Source organism: Pygocentrus nattereri, chromosome 5 (assembly GCF_015220715.1).
Source record: "Pygocentrus nattereri isolate fPygNat1 chromosome 5, fPygNat1.pri, whole genome shotgun sequence".
In the NCBI taxonomy this organism is placed as follows: domain Eukaryota; kingdom Metazoa; phylum Chordata; class Actinopteri; order Characiformes; family Serrasalmidae; genus Pygocentrus; species Pygocentrus nattereri.
The window spans coordinates 86,449-108,132 of record NC_051215.1 but is presented as its reverse complement, the minus strand read 5'-3'; the positions used below and the strand labels follow the sequence as shown (position 1 = coordinate 108,132).

The 21,684-nt window shown below is 44.9% G+C and overlaps 1 protein-coding gene across 1 annotated transcript in view; it reads right to left on the bottom strand.

Moving 5' to 3' along the window:
- Positions 1-17,438: 17,438 nt before the first annotated feature.
- npas4l (neuronal PAS domain protein 4 like) overlaps positions 17,439-21,684 on the bottom strand; it is a 7,971-nt gene continuing 3,725 nt past the window's right edge. Inside the window, exons 5-8 of the mRNA XM_017688930.2 lie at positions 21,383-21,492; positions 20,690-20,861; positions 19,012-20,132; positions 17,439-18,210 (exon numbers count right to left, since the gene is read on the bottom strand). Of these exons, the coding sequence (XP_017544419.1) occupies positions 18,182-18,210; positions 19,012-20,132; positions 20,690-20,861; positions 21,383-21,492 (1,432 nt within the window). The 3' untranslated portion in view covers positions 17,439-18,181. The remainder of the gene's footprint in view (positions 18,211-19,011; positions 20,133-20,689; positions 20,862-21,382; positions 21,493-21,684) is intronic.

Sequence of the window (21,684 nt, the reverse complement as noted above, 5' to 3'; positions counted from 1 at the left end):
ACTCTGATAAACAGCAGGGGGCGCTCTGATAAACAGCAGGGGCCGCTCTGATAAACAGTAGGGGGCGCTCTGATAAACAGCAGGAGAAGCTCTGATAAACATCAGGGGCGACTCTGATAAACAGCAGGGGGTGACTCTGATAAACAGCAGGGGGCGCTCTGATGAACAGTAGGGGGCGGCTCTGATAAACAGCACGGGAAGCTCTGATAAACAGCAGGGGCAACTCTGATAAACAGCAGGGGGCGCTCTGAAAAAACAGCAGGGGGCGCTCTGATAAACAGCAGGGGGCAGTTCTGATAAACATCAGGGGCGACTCTGATAAACAGCAGGGGAAGCTCTGATAAACAGCAGGGGCTGCTCTGATAAACAGCAGGGGCCGCTCTGATGAACAGCAGGGGGCGACTCTGATAAACAGCAGGAGTGGAAATTCTGATAAACAGCAGGGGGCGACTCTGATAAACAGCGGGAGGACAATTCTGATAAACAGCAGGAGGGCAATTCTGATAAACAGCAGGGGGCGACCCTGATAAACAGCAGGAGGGCAATTCTGATAAACAGCAGGGGGCGACTCTGATAAACAGCAGGAGAGCATTTCTGATAAACAGCAGGGGGCGGTCTTAATAACAGCAGGGGGCACTCTGATAAACAGCAGGGGGCGCTCTGATAAACAGCAAGGGGCGACTCTGATAAACAGCAGGGGGCGCTCTGATAAACAGCAGGAGGGCAATTCTGATAAACAGTAGGGGGAGCTCTGATAAATAGCAGGGGGCGCTCTGATAAACAGCAGGAGGGCAATTCTGATAAACAGTAGGGGGAGCTCTGATAAATAGCAGGGGGCGACTCTGATAAACAGCAGGGGGCGACTCTAATAAACAGCAGGGGGCGACTCTGATAAACAGGAGGGGGCGACTCTGATAAACAGCAGGGGGCGACTCTGATAAACAGCAGGGGGCGCTCTGATAAACATCAGGGGCGACTCTGATAAACAGCAGGGGAGCTCTGATAAACAGCAGGGGAGCTCTGATAAACAGCAGGGGGAGCTCTGATAAACAGCAGGGGGTGACTCTGATAAACAGCAGGGGGCGCTCTGATAAACATCAGGGGCAACTCTGATAAACAGCAGGGGGTGACTCTGATAAACAGCAGGGGGCGCTCTGATGAACAGTAGGGGGCGGCTCTGATAAACAGCAGGGGGAGCTCTGATAAACAGTAGGGGGCGCTCTGATAAACAGCAGGAGAAGTTCTGATAAACATCAGGGGCGACTCTGATAAACAGCACGGGAAGCTCTGATAAACAGCAGGGGCAACTCTGATAAACAGCAGGGGGCGCTCTGAAAAAACAGCAGGGGGCGCTCTGATAAACAGCAGGGGCCGCTCTGATGAACAGCAGGGGGCGACTCTGATAAACAGCAGCAGTGGAAATTCTGATAAACAGCAGGGGGCGACTCTGATAAACATCAGGAGGTGATCTGATAAACAGCAGGGGGCGCTCTGATAAACAGCGGGAGGACAATTCTGATAAACAGCAGGAGGGCAATTCTCATAAACAGCAGGGGGCGACTCTGATAAACAGCAGGAGGGCAATTCTGATAAACAGCAGGGGGCGACTCTGATAAACAGCAGGAGAGCATTTCTGATAAACAGCAGGGGGCGGTCTTAATAACAGCAGGGGGCACTCTGATAAACAGCAGGGGGCGCTCTGATAAACAGCAAGGGGCGACTCTGATAAACAGCAGGGGGCGCTCTGATAAACAGCAGGAGGGCAATTCTGATAAACAGTAGGGGGAGCTCTGATAAACAGCAGGGGGAGACTCTGATAAACAGCAGGGGGCGACTCTAATAAACAGCAGGGGGCGACTCTGATAAACAGTAGGGGAGCTCTGATAAACAGCAGGGGCCGCTCTGATAAACAGTAGGGGGCGCTCTGATAAACAGCAGGAGAAGCTCTGATAAACATCAGGGGCGACTCTGATAAACAGCAGGGGAAGCTCTGATAAACAGCAGGGGGCAGTTCTGATAAACATCAGGGGCGACTCTGATAAACAGCAAGAGGGCAATTCTGATAAACAGCAGGGCGAGCTCTGATAAACAGCAGGGGGCGACTCTGATAAACAGTAGGGAGTGACTCTGATAAACAGCAGGGGGCGCTCTGATAAACAGTAGGGGGCGCTCTGATAAACAGCAGGAGAAGCTCTGATAAACATCAGGGGCGACTCTGATAAACAGCAGGGGGCGACTCTGATAAACATCAGGGGCGACTCTGATAAACAGCACGGGAAGCTCTGATAAACATCAGGGGCGACTCTGATAAACAGCAGGGGGCACTCTGATAAACAGCAGGGGGCGCTCTGATAAACAGCAGGGGCCGCTCTGATAAACAGTAGGGGGCGCTCTGATAAACAGCAGGAGAAGCTCTGATAAACATCAGGGGCGACTCTGATAAACAGCAGGGGGTGACTCTGATAAACAGCAGGGGGCGCTCTGATGAACAGTAGGGGGCGGCTCTGATAAACAGCACGGGAAGCTCTGATAAACAGCAGGGGCAACTCTGATAAACAGCAGGGGGCGCTCTGAAAAAACAGCAGGGGGCGCTCTGATAAACAGCAGGGGGCAGTTCTGATAAACATCAGGGGCGACTCTGATAAACAGCAGGGGAAGCTCTGATAAACAGCAGGGGCTGCTCTGATAAACAGCAGGGGCCGCTCTGATGAACAGCAGGGGGCGACTCTGATAAACAGCAGGAGTGGAAATTCTGATAAACAGCAGGGGGCGACTCTGATAAACAGCGGGAGGACAATTCTGATAAACAGCAGGAGGGCAATTCTGATAAACAGCAGGGGGCGACCCTGATAAACAGCAGGAGGGCAATTCTGATAAACAGCAGGGGGCGACTCTGATAAACAGCAGGAGAGCATTTCTGATAAACAGCAGGGGGCGGTCTTAATAACAGCAGGGGGCACTCTGATAAACAGCAGGGGGCGCTCTGATAAACAGCAAGGGGCGACTCTGATAAACAGCAGGGGGCGCTCTGATAAACAGCAGGAGGGCAATTCTGATAAACAGTAGGGGGAGCTCTGATAAATAGCAGGGGGCGCTCTGATAAACAGCAGGAGGGCAATTCTGATAAACAGTAGGGGGAGCTCTGATAAATAGCAGGGGGCGACTCTGATAAACAGCAGGGGGCGACTCTAATAAACAGCAGGGGGCGACTCTGATAAACAGGAGGGGGCGACTCTGATAAACAGCAGGGGGCGACTCTGATAAACAGCAGGGGGCGCTCTGATAAACATCAGGGGCGACTCTGATAAACAGCAGGGGAGCTCTGATAAACAGCAGGGGAGCTCTGATAAACAGCAGGGGGAGCTCTGATAAACAGCAGGGGGTGACTCTGATAAACAGCAGGGGCGCTCTGATAAACATCAGGGGCGACTCTGATAAACAGCAGGGGGTGACTCTGATAAACAGCAGGGGGCGCTCTGATGAACAGTAGGGGGCGGCTCTGATAAACAGCAGGGGGAGCTCTGATAAACAGTAGGGGGCGCTCTGATAAACAGCAGGAGAAGTTCTGATAAACATCAGGGGCGACTCTGATAAACAGCACGGGAAGCTCTGATAAACAGCAGGGGCAACTCTGATAAACAGCAGGGGCCGCTCTGATGAACAGCAGGGGGCGACTCTGATAAACAGCAGCAGTGGAAATTCTGATAAATAGCAGGGGGCGACTCTGATAAACATCAGGAGGTGATCTGATAAACAGCAGGGGGCGCTCTGATAAACAGCGGGAGGACAATTCTGATAAACAGCAGGAGGGCAATTCTCATAAACAGCAGGGGGCGACTCTGATAAACAGCAGGAGGGCAATTCTGATAAACAGCAGGGGGCGACTCTGATAAACAGCAGGAGAGCATTTCTGATAAACAGCAGGGGGCGGTCTTAATAACAGCAGGGGGCACTCTGATAAACAGCAGGGGGCGCTCTGATAAACAGCAAGGGGCGACTCTGATAAACAGCAGGGGGCGCTCTGATAAACAGCAGGAGGGCAATTCTGATAAACAGTAGGGGGAGCTCTGATAAACAGCAGGGGGAGACTCTGATAAACAGCAGGGGGCGACTCTAATAAACAGCAGGGGGCGACTCTGATAAACAGTAGGGGAGCTCTGATAAACAGCAGGGGAAGCTCTGATAAACAGCAGGGGCCGCTCTGATAAACAGCAGGGGCCGCTCTGATAAACAGTAGGGGGCGCTCTGATAAACAGCAGGAGAAGCTCTGATAAACATCAGGGGCGACTCTGATAAACAGCACGGGAAGCTCTGATAAACAGCAGGGGGCGGCTCTGATAAACAGCAGGGGGCGCTCTGATAAACAGCAGGGGGCGACTCTGATAAACAGCAGGGGGAGCTCTGATAAACAGCAGGGGGCGCTCTGATAAACAGCAGGGGCCGCTCTGATAAACAGCAGGGGCCGCTCTGATAAACAGTAGGGGGCGCTCTGATAAACAGCAGGAGAAGCTCTGATAAACATCAGGGGCGACTCTGATAAACAGCAGGGGAAGCTCTGATAAACAGCAGGGGGCAGTTCTGATAAACATCAGGGGTGACTCTGATAAACAGCACGGGAAGCTCTGATAAACAGCAGGGGCGACTCTGATAAACAGCAGGGGGCGCTCTGATAAACAGCAGGGGGCGCTCTGATAAACAGCAGGGGGCGCTCTGATAAACAGCAGGGGCCGCTCTGATAAACAGCAGGAGAAGCTCTGATTAACATCAGGGGCGACTCTGATAAACAGCAGGGGGAGCTCTGATAAACAGCAGGGGGCAGTTCTGATAAACATCAGGGGCGACTCTGATAAACAGCACGGGAAGCTCTGATAAACAGCAGGGGGCGCTCTGATAAACAGCAGGGGCCGCTCTGATAAACAGCAGGGGGCGCTGTGATAAACAGCAGGGGCCGCTCTGATAAACAGCAGGGGGCGCTGTGATAAACAGCAGGGGGAGCTCTGATAAACAGCAGGGGGCGCTCTGATGAACAGCAGGGGGCGACTCTGATAAACAGCAGGGGGCGCTCTGATAAACAGCAGGGGGCGACTTTGATAAACAGCAGAGGCGACTCTGATAAACAGCAGGGGGCAGTACGGATAAACAGCAGGGGGCGACTTTGATAAACAGCAGTTTGTCACAATTAATTTTTTTTTGCTGTTTTTCTCATCAGTAGCTGCAGCTCAACTAATATTTTAATGTTACTTTAAAGATGTGTTTACGGTTGGTTTCTAGGAAACAGACATGCCAGGTTATGATTTTCTACAAGCCAAATTCCAGTGAAGTTGGGATGTTGTGTAAAATATAAATAAAAACAGAATACGATGATTTGCAAATCCTTTTCAACCGATATTCAATTGAATCCACTACAAAGACGAGATATTTAATGTTCAAACAGATAAACTTTATTGTTTTGCAAATATTCACTCATTTTGAATTTGATGCCTGCAACACGTTCCAGAGAAGTTGGGACAGGGGCGTGTTTCCCACTGTGTTACATCACCTTTCCTTTAACACTCAATAAGCGTTTGGGAGCTGAGGACACTGATTGTTGAAGCTCTGTAGGTGTGCAGGTTACCCCTGCCATGGGCACTAACACCCCCCCACACAATCAGAGATGCTGGCTTTTGAACTTTGGGCTGATTACAATCCGGACAGTCCTTTTCCTCTTCGGCCCGGAGGACACGACGTCCATGATTTCCAGAAACAGTGTGAAATGTGGACGCGTCAGACCACAGGACACTTTTCCACTCTGCGTCAGTCCATCTCAGATGAGCTCGGCCCAGAGAAGCCGGCGGCGTTTCTGGGTGGTGTTGATATGTGGCTTCGCTTTGCATGGCAGAGTTTTAACCTGCACTTGTAGACGGAGCGACGAACTGAGTTCACTGACAGTGGTTTTCCGAAGTGTTCCTGAGCCCATGTGGGAATATCCGTTACAGAATGATGTGGGTTTTTAATGCAGCGCCGCCTGAGGGGTCGAAGGTCACAGGCATTCAGTGCTGGTTTTCTGCCTTGCCGCTTACCTGCAGAGATTTCTCCAGATTCTCTGAATCTATTGATGATATTATGGACTGTAGATGATGAAATCCCTAAATTCCTGCAGTTGCACGTTGAGAAACGTTGTTCTTAAACTGTTGGACTATTTGCTCACGCAGTTGTTCACTAAGTGGTGAACCTCGCCCGTCCCTGCTTGTGAACGACTGAGCCTTTCAGGGACGCTCCCTTTATACCCAATCATGACACTCACCTGTTTCCCATTAACCTGCTCACCTGTGGAATGTTCCAAACTGGTGTTTTTTGAGCATTCCTCAACTTTCCCAGTCTTTTGTTGCTCCTGTCCCAACTTCTTTGGAACATGTTGCAGGCACCAAATTAAAAATGAGTGAATATTTGCAGAAAACAATAAAGTTTATCCTTTTGAACATTAAATATCTTGTCTTTGTAGTGGATTCAATTGAATATGGGTTGAAAAGTATTTGCAAATCATTGTGTTATGTTTTTATTTATGTTTTACACAACATCCCAACTTCGTTGGAATTGGGGTTTTAACTGGAGATGAAAGGCTATGACATCAGATCCCAAATTAAGGTCAGATTTGCTTCTGAAATACCATTAATAAAATATCTGACCTTGACCCATCAGATCTGAACTCATACTAAAGATAAGGACCGTCTGTAATAATGATGGAGATCCGCCTTCCTGCAGACTTCAGCTCCAAACCTAATCAGCCTCACCTGATTCATCTAATGATTGTCTTCACAAGTTGGTGATAAGCTGGTTGAGGCATGTTGGAGTTGAAGCCTGCAGGAATGTAGAGCCTCAGTAGGGCAGTTAGTGACCGTTGCTCTATTTACAGACTGACATCTCACATTTTGGATCTAAAGAAGTTCCGCCTGAATGAATTGATTACACAAACACCCACTCCCACCAGAGGGCGCTCCAGGCCTCCAAACATTAATCTTTATTGTTATTGTTTAAATATTTAAGTGTTAACGTGCTTGTTTTTGTTTCTGGGTCTGTTTGTACTGAAACGTCTGTGTCATCTTCTCACTGAGCGCCTACGGCCTTTAAATATGTATGATGACCTCTGACCCTCAGCTCAATATTTACTGCAGATCTAATCACTGTGGATTCAGACGATCCCTCGGATTTGTTCCCTGTTTAAAGGTTTTCATTATTTTTCATCATGAAGGCCTATTTATAAATAAACAGTGAAGATGGAAGAAAGAGCCTCATCACGCAGTCTGAGCAGCGCTACAGCTCCAGTTCGAGCCTCTTCTGTGTTTAATGCACTCTGAAGCTGCAGAGGAGAGAAATCTTCACAGCCGGGCACAAAACTGGACCTTCAGATTAATGATGTGAGCACCACAGACCGTCTTCACAACACGAAGAGGAATTCACATGATGACCGCAGAAAAACCGCAGAATAGCCGCAGTGAGGAAGGCAAGTTGTTGTCAAATGCGCATTTCATGCATGTGAATTAGTCATTAACTGCGTTGCTTAGCAACTTCATTTGCATTTGACCTGCTGAGTTTTCCTGCAGTGTCGACTGCTGAGCTACATGGAGTCGCATGAATTTCTCTCTCTCTCTCTCTCTCTCTCTCTCTCTCTCTCTCTCTCTCTCTCTCTCTCTCTCTCTCTCTCTCTCTCCCTCCCTTTCTCTCTGTCTCTGTCTCTCTTTCAGTCTCTGTCTTTCTCTTTGTCTCTCTCTCTCTGTCTCTCTCTCTCAGTCTCTGTCTCTCTCTCTGTCTCTCTCTCTCTCTCTGTCTCTCTTTCATACTCTGTCTCTCTCTCTCTCTGTCTCTCTCTCTGTCTCTCTCTCTGTCTCTTTCAGCCTCTGTCTCTCTCTCTGTCTCTCTCTCTGTCTCTATCTCTCTCTCTGTCTCTATCTCTCTCTCTGTCTCTCTCTCTCTCTCTCTTTCATACTCTGTCTCTCTCTCTCTCTCTCTGTCTCGCTCTCTGTCTCTCTCTCTCTCTCTGTCTCTCTCTCTGTCTCTCTCTCTTTCTCTCTCTCTCCATCTCCGCAAATGTGGTGGTGGGAGAGTAAATGTGGTGGTCAGAGAGTAAATGTGGTGGTCGGAGATTAAATGTGGTGGTCAGAGAGTAAATGTGGTGGTGGGAGAGTAAATGTGGTGGTCGGAGATTAAATGTGGTGGTCGGAGATTAAATGTGGTGGTCAGAGATTAAATGTGGTGGTCGGAGAGTAAATGTGGTGGTCGGAGAGTAAATGTGGTGGTGGGAGAGTAAATGTGGTGGTCGGAGAGTAAATGTGGTGGTCAGAGATTAAATGTGGTGGTCGGAGATTAAATGTGGTGGTCGGAGATTAAATGTGGTGGTCGGAGAGTAAATGTGGTGGTGGGAGAGTAAATGTGGTGGTCGGAGAGTAAATGTGGTGGTCGGAGAGTAAATGTGGTGGTGGGAGAGTAAATGTGGTGGTCGGAGAGTAAATGTGGTGGTGGGAGAGTAAATGTGGTGGTGGGAGATTAAATGTGGTGGTGGGAGATTAAATGTGGTGGTCGGAGATTAAATGTGGTGGTCAGAGATTAAATGTGGTGGTCGGAGATTAAATGTGGTGGTGGGAGAGTAAATGTGGTGGTGGGAGAGTAAATGTGGTGGTGGGAGAGTAAATGTGGTGGTCGGAGAGTAAATGTGGTGGTGGGAGAGTAAATGTGGTGGTCGGAGAGTAAATGTGGTGGTCGGAGAGTAAATGTGGTGGTCGGAGATTAAATGTGGTGGTGGGAGAGTAAATGTGGTGGTGGGAGAGTAAATGTGGTGGTGGGAGAGTAAATGTGGTGGTCGGAGATTAAATGTGGTGGTGGGAGAGTAAATGTGGTGGTCAGAGATTAAATGTGGTGGTGGGAGAGTAAATGTGGTGGTGGGAGAGTAAATGTGGTGGTCGGAGATTAAATGTGGTGGTCGGAGAGTAAATGTGGTGGTGGGAGAGTAAATGTGGTGGTGGGAGAGTAAATGTGGTGGTGGGAGAGTAAATGTGGTGGTCGGAGATTAAATGTGGTGGTGGGAGAGTAAATGTGGTGGTCAGAGATTAAATGTGGTGGTGGGAGAGTAAATGTGGTGGTGGGAGAGTAAATGTGGTGGTCGGAGATTAAATGTGGTGGTCGGAGAGTAAATATGGTGGTGGGAGAGTAAATGTGGTGGTCAGAGATTAAATGTGGTGGTGGGAGAGTAAATGTGGTGGTGGGAGAGTAAATGTGGTGGTGGGAGAGTAAATGTGGTGGTGGGAGAGTAAATGTGGTGGTCGGAGAGTAAATGTTGCATTGAGAAAGTAAATGTGGTGGATTTCAGATTCAACTGGGTCACAGTGAGATCTTCTAGCAGGACAATCATCCAAACCAAACCTCTTCATCCTTACAAAACCGTGTCAATGACCACAGAGTGAAGCTGCTGTCCAGTGTGTATAAGAGTCCAAACCTAAAGTGCACTTTTAACCTGTGTTGCTGAGCTCAAATGTTCCAGGACTTGTACTGAAGTGAGGGATAGTGATACATACATTATCTATATATGTTTAATGTGCATAAGATTTTAATATGATAAATCCTGAGATTAGTCTATTACAGATTATCCGTATCTTTTCTAGGTAGACATTCAAACTGACTCATTAATAAAGTAGAATATTACTATTTAATTAAGAATAATTAATTATCTTTATTAGCGTAATAACTGACAAATCACCACCTGTTATGTTACTGACACATCAGTGGCCTCAAATGCATGTAATTCATTTTAAAACATCATTTACTTTTGTAGTATTTTTTTACTTGTGTTAAAATTAGGTATTTTTGGTGAATATTTATGAGATCATGAACTCGACCCTCCACAGAAACTGAACATCTGAAGGACAAAGTGAAAATGGTTTCAGTAAAATGCTAAGTTGCTTTGTTGTGGTGGTGATTTATTATAGCTGTTAATTTGTGTTTAACTGTATGAGAGGCATTATGTAATTGATGAGCAGCTGTGTGGAGAGCAGCTTTAATGATTTTAAATAAGAGTGACAGTTTTTAAAATGCAATTTTCACTCTGTTAAATCAGCCTGACCATCAAACTGAGAATCAACACTGAACATCAAACTGAGAGTCAACACTGACCATCAAACTGAGAATCAACACTGAACATCAAACTGAGAGTCAACACTGACCATCAAACTGAGAATCAACACTGACCATCAAACTGAGAATCAACACTGAACATCAAACTGAGAATCAACACTGACCATCAAACTTGGAATCAACACTGAACATCAAACTGAGAATCAACACTGAACATCAAACTGAGAGTCAACACTGACCATTAAACTGAGAATCAACACTGACCATCAAACTGAGAATCAACACTGAACATCAAACTGAGAGTCAACACTGACCATCAAACTGAGAATCAACACTGAACATCAAACTGAGAGTCAACACTGACCATCAAACTGAGAATCAACACTGACCATCAAACTGAGAATCAACACTGAACATCAAACTGAGAATCAACACTGACCATCAAACTTAGAATCAACACTGAACATCAAATTGAGAATCAACACTGAACATCAAACTGAGAGTCAACACTGACCATTAAACTGAGAATCAACACTGACCATCAAACTGAGAATCAACACTGAACATCAAACTGAGAGTCAACACTGACCATCAAACTGAGAATCAACACTGACCATCAAACTGAGAATCAACACTGACCATCAAACTGAGAATCAACACTGAACATCAAACTGAGAGTCAACACTGAACATCAAACTGAGAGTCAACACTGACCATCAAACTGAGAATCAACACTGACCATCAAACTTAGAATCAACACTGAACATCAAACTGAGAATCAACACTGAACATCAAACTGAGAGTCAACACTGACCATCAAACTGAGAATCAACACTGACCATCAAACTTAGAATCAACACTGAACATCAAACTGAGAATCAACACTGAACATCAAACTGAGAGTCAACACTGACCATCAAACTGAGAATCAACACTGACCATCAAACTGAGAATCAACACTGAACATCAAACTGAGAGTCAACACTGAACATCAAACTGAGAGTCAACACTGAACATCAAACTTAGAATCAACACTGAACATCAAACTGAGAATCAACACTGACCATCAAACTTAGAATCAACACTGAACGTCAAACTGAGAGTCAACACTGAACATCAAACTGAGAGTCAACACTGACCATCAAACTGAGAATCAACACTGAACATCAAACTGAGAATCAACACTGACCATCAAACTGAGAATCAACACTGAACATCAAACTGAGAGTCAACACTGAACATCAAACTGAGAGTCAACACTGACCATCAAACTTAGAATCAACACTGAACATCAAACTGAGAATCAACACTGAACATCAAACTTAGAATCAACACTGAACATCAAACTGAGAGTCAACACTGAACATCAAACTGAGAGTCAACACTGACCATCAAACTGAGAATCAACACTGAACATCAAACTGAGAGTCAACACTGAACATCAAACTGAGAGTCAACACTGACCATCAAACTGAGAGTCAACACTGAACATCAAACTTAGAATCAACACTGAACATCAAACTGAGAGTCAACACCGACCATCAAACTGAGAGTCAACACTGACCATCAAACTTAGAATCAATACTGAACATCAAACTGAGAATCAACACTGACCATCAAACTGAGAGTCAACACTGAACATCAAACTGAGAATCAACACTGAACATCAAACTGAGAATCAACACTGAACATCAAACTGCGAATCAACACTGACCATCAAACTGAGAGTCAACACTGAACATCAAACTGAGAGTCAACACTGACCATCAAACTGAGAGTCAACACTGAACATCAAACTGAGAATCAACACTGACCATCAAACTGAGAGTCAACACTGAACATCAAACTGAGAATCAACACTGAACATCAAACTGAGAATCAACACTGAACATCAAACTGAGAGTCAACACTGAACATCAAACTGAGAGTCAACACTGACCATCAAACTGAGAGTCAACACTGACCATCAAACTTAGAATCAATACTGAACATCAAACTGAGAATCAACACTGACCATCAAACTGAGAGTCAACACTGAACATCAAACTGAGAATCAACACTGACCATCAAACTGAGAGTCAACACTGAACATCAAACTGAGAATCAACACTGAACATCAAACTGAGAATCAACACTGACCATCAAACTGAGAGTCAACACTGAACATCAAACTGAGAGTCAACACTGAACATCAAACTGAGAGTCAACACTGACCATCAAACTGAGAATCAACACTGACCATCAAACTGAGAGTGAACACTGAACATCAAACTGAGAGTCAACACTGAACATCAAACTGAGAATCAACACTGAACATCAAACTTGGAATCAACACTGAACATCAAACTGAGAGTCAACACTGAACATCAAACTGAGAATCAACACGGTGGCTCGGTCCTGCCGCTTAGCGCTGTACAACATCAGACAGATACGGCCGTTTCTAACACAACGAGCCACCCAACTCTTGGTACAAGCAGTGGTCATCTCACGCCTCGACTACTGCAATGCCATACTGACGGGCCTCCCGGCCTGTGTTGTAAAACCACTGAAGATGGTTCAGAACGCTGCAGCGCGTCTGGTCTTTAACCAACCAAACGGGCGCATATCACCCCACTGCTCATTGAGCTCCACTGGTTACCGGTTGCTGCTCGTATCAAGTTTAAAACTCTTACAATTGCCTACAAGGTGTTAACAGAGCAGGCTCCTTCCTACCTGCACTCGCTCCTAAAGGCTTACAGCACCGCCCGGCCGCTGCCATCCTCCAATGAACGTCGCTTAGCTTTGCCAAACAGTCACACAAATCAATCGAGACTGTTCTCATACTTGATTCCCCAATGGTGGAACAAGCTACCTTCCGTTGTCAGAGCAGCGGCGTCCCTCGCTATGTTTAAGAAACTCCTGAAGACGGAGCTCTTCAGGGAGCACTTGCTCTAATCGCCTCCTGCAATCTAACCACTACCAACCTCATCTCCTTCTTGCCCTCCTTCCCTTCTCTACCCCGCTATTACCCTTTTGCCTCCTTTAAGGCCTGACTATGTTTGTTCTATGTACCTCATTATTTGTAAGTCACTTTGGATAAAAGCGTCTGTTAAATGTAATGTAATGTAATGTAATGTAATGTAACACTGACCATCAAACTGAGAGTCAACACTGAGAATCAGAGTGAATATAATTTGATGAGCAAAACCGTCACAGATGCTGCTTTAGTGTATTTTTGAACCAGCAGCTCCATCTAGTGGTAAATTTGATTAAGGATATTTACCCTTTTTAATGATAAACAAAACTACTTCATTTCTAACATTTAATGAACATTTATTCATACCTAATTTATACCTAATCATCATATATCCATGTTCTGATGATGGCACTAACACCTTAGATCTAAAACTTGGACTACTTAATATAAGATCATTAAACTCTAAAGCAGTCAACGTAAATGAAATTATAAGCGATCATAAATTTGACTTTTTCTGTCTCACTGAAACGGGTTAGACCAGATGAATATTCAGCTTTAAATGAAGCCACGCCTACAGGCTATAATTATGCACATAGGCAGAGATTATCAGGCGAGGGAGGTGGAGTCTGTATAATATACCAAAATACTCTCGATATCAGTCAGAAACAATGTGACGCCTTCACTTCCTTTGATGTCCTCTCTATTCACGTCACAAATCCGGTCACAAAAAAGACGTTTTCATTATTTAACATTTACAGGCCACCAGGGGGCGATTCTGAATTTATAAAAGAATTTAGTGACTTCGCTGCAAACCTGGCTGTGTGTAATGATAAAGTAATAATTGTAGGAGATTTTAATATTCACTTTGAGAAGGTAGACGACCCACTAAAAAGGGCATTTACCTCAATCCTAGACTGATTTGTTGGTTTTACCCAAAATGCAGCAGGGCCGACACACGACTGTCGTCATACGTTAGATTTAGTTTTGACACGAGGTCTTAAAATAGACAAGCTTAATATCCTACCGCAAACCTCAGCGATCTCCGACCATTACTTAATTTCATATGAGCTACGACTGAGCCATAATATATATACGTCCCCTCGTTATTCAACAAAGCGCTCAATAAAACTGTTTACTGCCCTACAACTTATAGAAAATCTCCCAGAGCTATCAACCCCAGTCTCCACTCCATCAGACCCAATGGAACTAGATTTACTAACCGATTATTTAGAAAATACCTTAAGATCCACTTTAGAAAATGTGGCCCCACTTAAAATAAAAAGAATAAGGCAGAAAAAGCCCCATGGTACAACGATAAAACCCGGACCTTAAAACAAACAGCTCGGAAATTAGAGCGGAAATGGCGTCAAACCAAACTGGAAGTGTTCCGCTCTGCCTGGAAGGACGGCCTTATAGAGGATAGAAATGCCCTCACTGAAGCTCGCTCAGCATATCTGGCCTCGCTGATCGAGAATAATAAGTATAATCCTGGAGTTCTGTTTAATCTGATTTCCCAAATCACACAAAATCAGGCAGGTAATGAACCAGAAATCCCAGCAACTCTCACCAGTGATGTTTTTATGGACTTCTTTAATAATAAAATTGATAATATTAGACGACAAATTCAACCCACAGTATTAAATCCAGCTTGGCCGTCATCTGACTTGGCTGATATAAAACAAAACACACCTGTAGAAAAGAGTCTGGAAACCTTTTACCCCCTCCCACAGCTGGAGCTAGAGAAGATGATCTCTTCTGCAAACTGCACAACATGAAAACATGGTTGGAGTCACAGGGACGGCCCTATCATGGTTCAGATCTTACCCATCAGAACGTTATCAGTTCGTTAGGGTAAACAATTTATCTTCCAATTATTCAAAAGTGAGATTTGGAGTTCCGCAGGGCTCTATATTAGGACCATTACTATTTACACTATACATGTTACCGTTAGGCACAGTTATAAGTAACCATGGCGTAAACTTTCATTGTTATGCAGACGATACTCAACTGTACAGATCAGCCAAACCTGATGACCAATACAGGTTAAAGAAACTAGAGGACTGTGTAAAAGACGTGAAAGGCTGGATGTCACGTAACTTCCTCCTATTAAACAGTAACAAAACAGAGGTTCTCCTTCTGGGTCCAAAATTAGCAAGAAGTAAATCATCAGATTTAATCTTAAATGTCGCCGACTTTCCAGCCACACCTGCATCAGCAGCTAAAAATCTCGGCGTTATAATAGATTCAGATTTATCATTCGATCAACACACAGACGGCATCACTAGGACAGCTTTTCTACATCTTCACAACATCGCCAAGATCAGAAATGCCCTGTCCCTGCGTGATGCAGAAACACTAGTACACGCCTTTATTACTTCCAGGCTAGACTACTGTAACGCGCTACTGTCAGGATGCACGAGCAGGAATTTAAACAAACTCCAACTAGTCCAAAACGCCGCAGCCAGGGTCCTCACTAAAACTAGAACATCTGATCATATCAGTCCAGTGCTATCATCACTTCATTGGCTGCCTGGTAAATTCCGTATTGATTATAAAATCCTTTTATTGACGTATAAAGCCCTACATGGTCTCACTCCTGAGTACCTGCAAGACCTTATTTCTCATTATGAGCCATCACGACTACTCAGATCCCAGAGCGCTGGCTTATTAATAGTTCCCAGAATTCCTAAGGCTGCAGCTGGGGGAAAAGCTTTTTCTTATAAAGCCCCCAAACTCTGGAATGATCTTCCAGAAACTGTTCGGGACTCAGACACAGTCTCAATCTTTAAGACTAGGCTGAAAACTCACTTGTTCAGTTTAGCTTTTGGTAGCTAATGTTCCCCCTAGATAAAGGCAGCAGATCCAGGGGTCCATGGACACAGGGAATTATAGTAAACTGAGACGCTGGTGCCGTCGTCCCGCTGCTCGCACGCGGTCACTCAGGTTTGTGGACGGTGGAGTGGAGGGATGCCAGACTGTCTCAGAGTGCTGCCGTGTCTGTGTGTCCTTCTGGTTCTCTCCTGTTAGTTAAGCTGTCATAGTCAGATCTGCCGGAGTCGTTAGTCACACTCTGGAAATGTTTACATTCCCTGTTTATGTACAAACGGATAGAATAAAACTAATTCCTTCTCCCTGCTTTCTTTCTGAGTATACAATCACCCACATGTCCGGCTGGACACTGAAGGACGACCGACTGCTGAGCCCTCCTGCTGCCCACTTCAGACCAGCTGCCAACGCCCAGCTACCACCACCTACATTGGACGAGCTGCCCACCCTACACTGATGTTCTCATGGACTCCAGGCTATTCCTACTACTAATACTACTGCTATTAATATTAGTAGTGTAATAACTCTGTAGGTAGTCTGACCAGAGGAGGACGGGTCCCCCCTGGTGAGCCTGGTTCCTCCCAAGGTTTCCTCCTCAGCTCTGAGGGAGGCTCTCCTTGCCACTGTGCCCCCTGGATTGCTCACCGGGGGGTTTACATTCCTGTTAAAACTCTGTCTTTACTGGAATTCTGTGAAGCTGCTTTGTGACAACATCCGTCATAAAAAGCGTTACAAATAAATTTGATCTGATTTGATATTTACTGCATTTTTGTTGTTTTTCTAAATAATTTCTACCTCAAATTCAGATTTTTGTCTGTATATTTTTAATAATAATGATGTTTTTATTTACAGTTGAATAATTAATACAGTTTTTTGTATTTAAAACAAAAACAGAACTGAAGTTTAGTGAAGTAACGCTGTTCGGTCACCATGGAAATGCTGGTGCTGTTGAAGAGTCTGAAGGGCTGAGCTCCTCTGGTCTTTCACTGATGGTCAGTTAATTCAGAATGTGGTCAGTAATAAATGGTTGAATGGTCTGTCTTCTAAAATCTAACTTCACATCAAATGCTGTAAACAGTCCTGTTTATCAATTAAATTATGAAAAAAAAATTATTCTGAAAAATACAAATCTGTCTGTTAATTATTAATGTCATTAATTCCTGTTCTTTCTTATTTCTGTATATTATGTTTGTGTTTACTTACTTAATATGTTGTTAATATGTTATTAACCCTGTAAAACCACATAACACACAAAATATTAACCCCAAATTTGTTAAAAACAAATTTTTGAACAATAAATGTTTTGGGTGTAGATAATCTCAATCCTGATTAATACAACCAGCTTTCATTATTATTACTATTATTTTATTATTATTATTATTATTATTATTGTTTAGAATAATAGTGGTAATATTAGCAGCAGTACTGGTTATTATGGAGAACAGAAAAAATTACAAATGTTTCCCGTAAACTTCAACAAAAAGACAAACAGTGAATTTTTTTTACTTTATTAATATTACAAAAATAAAATCACTGTAAAAATAAAGTTTCTTCAGCTTTGTGAGTTTGAAGTCACAGAGACTTTCTAAACAGGAAACAACATTTCTAAACAGGAAAAATGTAAACAAAGGTATGTACAGTATCTGTAAACAATAAACAAACAATAAACACACAGTCAGTCTGAGCGCCGCCCACCTCTGAGACCTCCTCTTCAGTCCGGGACACTAAACGCTCATAATCGATCTGAAAATTTTGAGTTTAACGAACAATTTAAGAATTTTTCAATTTGAAAATATTAAAAGGCCAGTTTTGTGATTCCAGCTGAGATTGATGTTAAATCTTCAGGTGAAACTCTGGTGAAACAGTCTAAGTGCTCAGCTGTGATGAAGACAGACTGGCGTAATAAACGGCTGCGTCCACTACAGGGCGAAGCAGGAGCTTCACACTCCCAGAGCAGATCTTCACACTCCCAGAGCAGAGCTTCACACTCCCAGAGCAGATCTTCACACTCCCAGAGCAGATCTTCACACTCCCAGAGCAGATCTTCACACTCCCAGAGCAGAGCTTCACACTCCCAGAGCAGATCTTCACACTCCCAGAGCAGAGCTTCACACTCCCAGAGCAGATGTGAAATTCTGCTTAAAATGCTTCCTCCTCTCCAGCCTGAGGAACCTGATCTGCCACAGCAGCAACAGAGAAGGTCTTCAGAAGCTTCTTAGAGCCCAGAGAAGAAGAAGAGCCTGTAGTTGCCATGACAATATGCCATACTGGGTCAGTACCATCAGTCTGGGACTGTGTTCAGTACATGGATTCATCAGCAAACCCGTCTGAAACATCAGGAGAAACAGCTTATTCACCAGAGCGTCACAGATTCAGCTTCCTTCTGTTATTACAGTGTAATAAATCAACACTTCAGGCTTTAAATGCTTATAGACATCGGTGTTTTAGAGGCCTTGAACATCTCCACCCAGCCTGAGGCCGTGGTTAGCACCATGCTAACTGGGGGACATTATGCTCTATGGCTTATCTAATGTTACCTGTTAGCGTCTTTAGCTCTAGTGCTGAAACTAAAGAAGCAAAGGACACCAAAATTCCTTCCGCTGATCAACTAAAATGGGCATAATTAGGAAAACACTTTCTTTTCCAATTTTCTCCCCAATTTAGTCGCCTCCAATTCCACCCGCTACTTAGGACTCCCCCAATCACACAATGCTACCAACGCTAGGAGGGTGAAGGCAGCACAGGCTTCCTCTGAGACCTGTGAAACCAGCCACCGCTTCTTTACGAACTGCTGCTCACATGACGTCATGGGACAGCCGACGCCGTCGGAGGACAGCGCCGATCACCAGATCTGTTACATCAGCTAACAGGCGCCTGCGCTGACCAGCATTGCATTGAGTGATGGGGGGAGATGGGGGCCCATCCTACCCACCAGGAGAGAGCAAGGCCAATTGTGCTCTCTTGGACTCCCGGCTACAGACGGCTGTAGCATCACCAGGGATTGAACTGGCGATCTCCTGATGACACGGCCAACGCTTAGACGGTTGTGCCACTCAGGAGCCCTAATTAATTAGTTTTAATAATCATTTAAACTAATTGATGTTGGACATTGTGCTCGTTTGTGTTACCTTGCTGGAAGTTGCCATGTAGGTAAAGACTGAGTTGATGCGACTCGATGTTCTCTTCATGACAGTCCTGCCTGTAAACAGACGGCCACAGATAACCATCTGCCAGTTGCGGTTCTAAAGGGACGGAGTTCACCACAATGTCCAGAGAGAGGTTCTGCAGTCCAGGTGCTTCATCCGGTGAGATCCTGGGAATTTGCCTCCATCCGGAGCCTGAATCCCTCTTCACTGGCGCTCCGTCACAGTCCCTCAGGATGCTGTCGATGACATCCTCATCAAGAAGCAGCTCAGTGGGCAGCGTGATGGCGGATGGCCAGCAGGGAGCACAAGTGAAGTTCGAGTTGTGGCTTTTAGCGCGGTACAAGTCGAAGCTGCTGGCCAGGGAGGAGATCTGATGGGCCAGCACACTGATCTCAGCCTGTTCTCGCTCAGTGTAGCTCAGATTGGACAGCGTAGACTCGTGGACGGTCAGCGAGGGGCCAGAGGTCAAGAGCTCAACCAGAGAGGAGGACCCAGAATCCTCAGGGGCTTGGAAAGTCCCAACTTCATCAGCCATCAGCTCTGGAAGAAGGCTGAAGTTCCTGTAGTGGAGAACACAGTCAGGTGAGCTTTCACAGCCCTCAGGCTGATAGTCAGGAACCAGACTGGCTTCAGCTGGGCCTTCTGGGTAGGAGAGTGTGGGAGGAGGGAGGGGGCAGGGCTCCACGCTGAAAGAATTTCGGAGAACTGGCAGTGGCTGGAGGTGCTGGAAGGGCAGTGAAGAGGAAGAGGAGGACAGTGAGGAGGAAGAGGAGGGCAGTGAGGAGGAGAACGAAGGAGACATGACGTCCTGCAGGGTGTCCAAGCTATCATCAGACACGGAGGAGGCGGGGCTGTAGGGGGGGGTGGAGAACAATGATCGGTCGGCTGATCTGTCTCGGTGGTCTCTGCTTGTACTCCCTGCTCGCTCGGAAAGCCGACTGACTTTTCTCCTTGGTCTGGCGCTCTGATCGCTGCCCTCTGCTGGCCGCTTCGGAGACCTGCAGGGTCCGGGACCCCATGGCATCTGAGATATGGGAGGAGTTAGAGGCGGCGCAGACACAGCGCTATAGAGCTTCTGCCTCAGATACAACGCCTCGGCCTCACTGCAGATGTAAAGATTTACTAAAGTTGCTTAATAATAAAACAAACGTTCAAAGAACATAAACCAGGTTGTAAAATCTGATCTGAGTTGAAACTGAACTCAGTTAGTAAAACTTGTTATGTTGCTCAGCAACCACAGTCGACTGTTAATGATCAATATTAGTGAAAGAATCTTTTATTGGGATAAAAACTACAAACAAATGAAATTATGTGATTAAATCATTATAACTGGTTTAATAAACACAAACAAAAAAAACAATAATAAAGTTTAGCCAGTAGAACAAAATAGAATCTGAGTAGAATTAGAGTGAAATGGCTTTAGTGAGATTAGATCATATAAACTTGTGAAGTTATGTAGAAGTTATTAGATCATCTGTAGATGTTCTAGATTCTCTGTGGTCAGTTTCAGTGTTTAATGAATGTTTTTACTAAATAAAGACATTTTAAACGCAGTGCGTATGACGGTGGAACTACTTTCATGATTCATTATCATTAATATTATTATTAGTAGTATTAGCATTAGTATCAGATGTGGGGAGGTGTGTGTGGGAGGTGTTACCTGATCAGGAAGTTAGTGCAGGTGATTTCCTGTTTGTGAGTGAACTTAGAGGCACGACTGAAGATCCAGATCCACAGCAAAGTTTTAGTCTGAACTCTAAACACCAGCTCCACCATCTCCTCACCTTCATCATCCCCATCATCATCACCTTCTCCAGCTCCCCGCTGCCGCACTGACACACACACACACACACACACACACACACACACACACATACACACACACACACACACACACACACACACACACACTTACTCATCAAATCTCACAGCTCACTTATAATTGCTTATTCAGTTTTTGTTATTATGTTATTACATCAGAGTCTCCATTCAGAACTCTTTGATGTCATTTTCTGTCTCAGAGTCTCAGATTAACAGACAGTGAAGCTCCACATGGAAATACAAGATCTGATGCTTTTATAGTTTTAAATATTTACATTTTCTAACTTTTTAAAGACATTCAATCTGATGTGAAAAAGTAGATTTTACTGCTTATTTGGATCCAGTTTCACAGAGAAAATTCTGCTTCTCTTAATCATTTAGAACTAAATCAAATATTATTTACAGCTTTTGTGACTTTCTTTGCAGCATGTGAGTGAGTGTGTGTGTGTGTGTGTGTGTGTGTGTGTGTGTGTGTGTGTGTGTGTGTGTGTGTGTGTGTGTGTGTGTGTTAGTGTGTGTGTGTGTCACTCACTCAAATGTGTGTGTGCACTGGCAGTCAGTGACAGGTCATCTGGGTGGAGCATGCTGTACCATGATCGGCCAATCAGCTCCTCTGCTTCGTAACCCAAATACAGAACCACACTGAAAAACAGAACCGACATTAAAACTTGCTAGAATCAAAACCACAGGCAATAATATAATATAATAGTGTATAATAACTGTAATAGTGAACAGTGAGCTGTAACAGTGGTGAGCTGTAATAGTGAACAGTAAGCTGTAATAGTGAACATTGAGCTGTAATAGTGAACAGTGTGCTGTGACAGTGGTGAGCTG